Below are 6,375 nucleotides of genomic sequence, written 5' to 3' on the forward strand. Positions count from 1 at the left end.
GCTGGGACTACGGCTGCTCCTAAGGCCAAACAGACTTCATATAAATCCATAATGAACTTTTTCACACTGTCTGTTGTGACCCAGATGAGGACGGGTTCCCTTCTGAGTCTGGTTCCTCTCAAGGTTTCATCTTAGGGAGTTTTTCCTCACCACCAGCTTGCTCGATTGGGATAAATTCACACATTTAATATCCGTATCCTGTGTTTATATGCTTCTGTAAAGCTGCTTTGAGACAATGTCCATTGTAAAAAGCGCTGTACAAATAAAATTGAATTGAATTGAATTGAACTGACAGCATTCTGCTGAGCCTGTGTGTGTATTATAAAGTCTGAAGTCACTCATTATGGACATACAGCTATTTCAGGTGTGTCTGATCGCATACCCTCTGCTAGGACATGCATTGTGAGAGCAAAAAATTAAGGAACCGATCAGTGGAGTTTGAATTGTGAAACCTGCAAGGTAATTTCTGTATGAAAGATTTATTAGGTGATAATAAATGAACATAAAATAATAATGAACATTAAAACCACCTGCCTAATATTGTGCTGGTCCCCCTCTCCTTGTGCTGCCAAAACAGCTCTGACCCTTCGACGCATGGACTCCAAAAGACCTCTGAAGGTGTGCTGTGGTATCTGGCACTAAAACATTAACAGCAGGTCCTTTACGTTCTGTAAGTTGTGAAGTGGGGCCTCCATGGATCGGACTTGTTTGTCCAGAACGTCCTACAGATGCTCGATGGGATTTAGATTTGGAGAATTTGGAGGCCGAGTCAACACCTTGAACTCTTTGTCATGTTCCTCAAACCATTCCTGAACCACTTTTGCAGTGTGTCAGAGCGCATTATCCTGCTGAAAGAGGCCACTGATATTAGGGAACACCGTTACCATGAAGGAGTGTACTTGGTCTGCAGCAGTGTTTAGGCAGGTGGTACGTGTCAAAGTAAAATCCACATGAATGCCAGGACCCAAGGTTTCCCAGCAGAACATTATCCAGAGCTTCACACTGTCTCCGCTGGCTCGCCTCCTTCCCATAGTGCATGCTGGTGCCATCTCTTCCCCAGGTAAGCGATGCACACTCCCGGCCTCCACATGATGTAAAAGAAAACCTGATTCATCAGACTACTGCTTCCATTGCTCCATGGTCCAGTTCTGATGTTCACGTGCCCATTGTAGGAAATTTCGGTGGTCCATCACAATTTGGCCCTTCTGAAAGTCAGTCAGATCCTTACACTTGCCCAGTTTTCCTGCCTCCAACACGTCAACTTTGAGAACTGACTGTTCACTTGCTGCTTAATAAATACCCCCCCCCTCCCCCAACAGGTGCCATTATAATGAGATAATCAATGTTATTTACTTCACCTATCAGTGGCTTTAATGTTATGGCTGATTGGTGTGTGTGTTTTATATATATATATATATATATATATATATATATATATATATATATATATATATATATATATATATATACACACACACATATATATAAACCAAATATATACATAGAGAGAGAGATGATGAAAATGATGAAATAACAATGAAGAAAAAAAAAAAAAAAAAGCACCTTCACATCATCCTTACCTCAGATCAGTAGAATCGTCTCTATCTCTCAGGTTATATGGAGGGTTCATTGAGCGGCTCATAGACACATGGCTCGGTTCAGGTGAGTCTGATCTCTCAACCTCCATCAGACCAGGAAACACACTGTTGGGAATTTAGGAAACAGTCCTGGAGGTTTAGATTGGGCATGCTAATTTAAGGCAGACTCTATATTAAATATTCAATAGATGAATGTATAATGTATAAAATGTATATTTTACTATGAACAGAACTAGAGTAAAGATTAAAAGGATGGGATAAATGTTTTATCTTCTTTTGAGAGCACCTTCACATCATCCTTACCTCAGATCAGTAGAATCGTCTCTATCTCTCAGGTTATATGGAGGGTTCATTGACCGACTCATAGACACATGACTCGGTTCAGGTGAGTCTGATCTCTCAACCTCCATCAGACTAAAGCAAACATGACAATTTCAGATGTAAGTATTATTCATATCAGTCTTTTCCATTACTGTAAGGAGTCAGAGGTGCTTTAATTTTCCTGACATGGGAAAGTCTTCAGGACAGAGGAGTTTATGCATTTACGACGGATGAGGTTGACAAGTTGCGACTGAATAATTTTGGGATGGAGAAAAAAGATATTCTGGTGAGGGAATGACTGTTTATAGCTGCTATAACGTAAGTGAGAACAGGAAATATCTGGTCTTATGGCGTTCCATATCATGAGATATGGAATATATGGAATTATCTCATATATGAGATAATTTTATAATCAATTGAAAATGGTGGTATGATCACTGCAGTATAACAAGAATTAAAAAAAAACTTCAGGTCAGGAACTTCAACTTAACATTCAACTATTCATCATCATGCTGTTGGACATGTGAGAGATGAGGAATAAAGCTGGTGTTAGTTAGCCTTAGCTTATGTTTCCTCACATTTAGCATATGGAAGTAAAATCAGTGTGCGATTTGTGGCAGGTGTCTTTCTTTTGTGACTCTTGTTTTTAAGTTTTACTTTCTTACTTATAGTAAATTTAAGAATTGATCATGTTCTTTCTTAAATTTAGTGAAGAAATTCAAGCTGTACTGCAGCTTGTACCTGAGGATTTATTCAGATGAATAATTGTGAAGAATTTCGGTGCTTTAACCACCTCTGGTAATAACACAGTTTTAGACTTTATGTCCTGAGAACCAGGCTTCACTCAAGAGGTTTAATATCAACTGATCAGGAATAATTGGGGGAAACACTTGGGGGACTGCTGTTATAGTAAAATAATCAATAGTGGGTGGTGTAATGTGGCCAGACAGGAAGTGAAGCTATTATTACTTCCACAAACTGGTTCATTATAACAACCTGACCTGAAGTTTTTTTTTAATTCTTGTTATACTGCAGTGATCATACCACCATTTTCAATTGATTATAAAATTATCTCATATATGAGATAATTCCATATATTCCATATCTCATGATATGGAACGCCATAAGACCAGATATTTCCTGCAGTACAGCTTGAATTTCTTCACTAAATTTAAGAAAGAACATGATCAATTCTTAAATTTACTATAAGTAAGAAAGTAAAACTTAAAAACAAGAGTCACAAAAGAAAGACACCTGCCACAAATCGCACACTGATTTTACTTCCATATGCTAAATGTGAGGAAACATAAGCTAAGGCTAACTAACACCAGCTTTATTCCTCATCTCTCACATGTCCAACAGCATGATGATGAATAGTTGAATGTTAATAAGCAGCTGCCTTGTTAAATGCAAAGTGGACATAGCAACTGATAGATTACAGTGAAGGGTATTAGGTCTCATTCCCACAGTCACATTCGTTAAAGTTTAGATTTGTTAGCACATCAGATCATCTCACTGAAGCTACAACAATTTTCTTTTGAAATGTAGTGAGTGAAAGTCAAATGCAACTAATGCAAGGACTTACGGTACAGTAACGTATTAACTGCTCTCTCTCTCTCTCTCTCTCTCTCTCTCTCTCTCTATATATATATATATATACATACATAATGAAAGAGAGCATGAGAGAGATAAAAAGGATGAAATAAAAGATGTTTTCATCTAGTTCTGAGAATAAGGAGCACCTTCACATCATCCTTACCTCAGATCAGTAGAATCGTCTTTATCTCTCAGGTTATATGGAGGGTTCATTGACCGGCTCATAGACACATGACTCGGTTCAGGTGAGTCTGATCTCTTAACCTCCATCAGACTAAAGCAAACATGACAATTTCAGATGTTAATAATATATCATATATATAATTCATATCAGTCTTTTCCATTACATAATATTTTGACCTCTCCTTAAGTCAATAATAATAATAAATTAATTAATACATTAATAAATATGTCGTTTTTCATTTAAATTTAGTTCATGCTTTTTTTTTTCATTCCAAAGCCACGTTCATGATCAGACTAAAGCAGGAATGTCACACACAAATTCTACCTGTGAGCCTATGAAGAGCCATAATCTATTTTTTTACTGTTTTTTATTGTTGGAAAAAGAAGGGTTAACATAAACCATTCAAATGTATTAATTATTAGGAAATAATATTTATTATAATTATTAAAAAGTTTTAAATATAACTTTTTTCAAATATCAGCAATATAAAATGTTTTATCTCTCTGAGAACATGCCATTAGTTTACATATCCCTCATCTTTGTGCCCCATTAACTTTTCCTTTTTCCATCATGTATATTTCTCTACAGTGAGCGGTATATTATTTAACTCATTATTTTCAGTACTCAAGTCTTTTATTCCTTGTCAGTTGATATTAAACTTCTTGAGCCAAGCCTGGTTCTCAGGACACTGAGCTACTCCGTTAAGTAGTTAATCATTATAGATACATGCTCACATGAGTCTAATCTAATTAGTGTTGGTTAATGTGAGAGTATATACTGTACGCCTTCACAAAGCCGGATTAATCCTTCACCTTTGATCTTTCTCTTTGTCCTGCACCCCAGAAAGACTCATTTTGGAGTTAATGACTTTTCCTGTACACACACACACACACACACACACACACACACACACACACACACAAGCATCATTAATTCATCAAATAATCTCACATTTATTAACAGGGATATTTAAAACCACTGGCCACTTTATTAGGAACGTCTGTAACTCTGCACATTCATGCAATTTTCCCTCTTCTTCTTCTTCCTCTTCTTCTTCTTATTATTATTATGGCCTTTCCAGTCACTAGCTCTAACTTGAATAACATATCTTTGGAATGTGGCAGAACAGGAAATTCAGAGTATGAAGGAACAGCTGACAGACCTACAGAAAACCGATGCCCTCGGGAATGTCTGAAAAAAATTTATTTACTGTAAGTTCACAGTGTTAGCTTAGCAGTAATGGAATCATACATACATTTTCACACTAATGCTGATAGCACACCTGCTAATAAAAAATCAGGCACCAGTTGTGCCAGCATGAGAGAGAGAGAAAACTATGGAGACACAGAGGATCATCTTTCCGTGTCAATCTATGAATGCCCGAGTGCAGAAAGGCATTTGAAATCTTCCTGTCTTAAAACTTCCTGTCTTAAAACTTCCTGTCTTGTATGATTATTGCACACACAAAATGTTTTGTGACTTTTGTTCCAAAGTGGTCAGAGAAGTATCGAGGGAAACAGATTTCATTACCGGAACGAACCATTTCAGGAAAGAGACTGTGAGAAAGCAGGGCGATAGTCGAAGCATAAAAAAGCTTGTGACTATGTATGACTACAGAAAATGATTTTCTTTTGAAACATAGTGAGTAAAAGTCAAATTAATCTAATACACAGACTTACGGTACAGTAACCACGTAATTGTATTATACAATCATCACACATGACAGTTACAATACTTACAATATTATAGCTTTAGATTAAAGATACTCACTGTGGGTTACGTTAATCTCTTCACTAACAAGCTGTTGTGACTCTGGCACCGAAAACCAAACCAGTGGAACTTGTTTTAATGGAATGTGGGCCAGCCCTTTACAGTGCCTTACACTATACAGTAGGGTAAAAAACATCCTCCTGCACACACACACACACACACACACACACAATACAAAATAATAATTTTTAAAAAAAGATGCATTTATTTGCAGACAGACATTCACATACGCACACTCACACAAACACACACGCATAGACACACACACACACACACACACGCACACTCACACACACACACACGCATAGACACACACACACACACACGCACACTCACACAAACACACACGCATAGACACACACACACACACACACACACTCACACAAACACACACGCATAGACACACACACACACACACACACACACTCACACAAACACACACGCATAGACACACACACACGTACGCACACTCACACAAACACACACGCATAGACACACACACACACACACACACGTACGCACACTCACACAAACACACACGCATAGACACACACACACACACACACACGTACGCACACTCACACAAACACACACGCATAGACACACATTCTGTACTCTTATTTGGGGTAAATAAAAACAGGAACAGGAGATATTTCTAAACACTTTATTTATGATTCATTTGCTAAATACATTGTGACTGAATACACACGTCAAATGATTTATATTGAACTCCCATTACAATAAACTAGTTCTGTAGAATAAAACACACTCGTTTGTGATTTCAGTTCAAAACATTTTGTGAGATGAGTAACTGACATTTTAATAATTAATTTCCCCTGATGAAGTCCTGTGTTGAATTAGCAGTGTGTTTTGCTGCATGATGAAGTTCTTTTTTGTTTTTGTAAA

General features: G+C 37.3%; 1 protein-coding gene across 3 annotated transcripts in view; it reads right to left on the reverse strand.

The window, feature by feature from the left end:
• The window catches only part of LOC128609294 (NACHT, LRR and PYD domains-containing protein 3-like), a 23,092-nt gene extending 16,963 nt beyond the window's left edge, over positions 1-6,129 (reverse strand). The window contains exons 1-5 of one of the 3 annotated variants that reach the window (XM_053627815.1): positions 5,470-6,129; positions 4,512-4,572; positions 3,679-3,789; positions 1,902-2,012; positions 1,581-1,703 (exon numbers count right to left, since the gene is read on the reverse strand). In XM_053627815.1, coding sequence (XP_053483790.1) covers positions 1,581-1,703; positions 1,902-2,012; positions 3,679-3,789; positions 4,512-4,572; positions 5,470-5,725 — 662 coding nt within the window. In that variant the 5' untranslated portion in view covers positions 5,726-6,129. Of the gene's footprint in view, positions 1-1,580; positions 1,704-1,901; positions 2,013-3,678; positions 3,790-4,511; positions 4,573-4,861; positions 4,881-5,469 lie in introns of those variants that run through there. The other 2 variants (XM_053627816.1, XM_053627817.1) reach the window with 2 other exon arrangements.
• Positions 6,130-6,375: the final 246 nt, after the last annotated feature.

Source organism: Ictalurus furcatus, chromosome 6, assembly GCF_023375685.1.
Source record: "Ictalurus furcatus strain D&B chromosome 6, Billie_1.0, whole genome shotgun sequence".
NCBI lineage: Eukaryota > Metazoa > Chordata > Actinopteri > Siluriformes > Ictaluridae > Ictalurus > Ictalurus furcatus.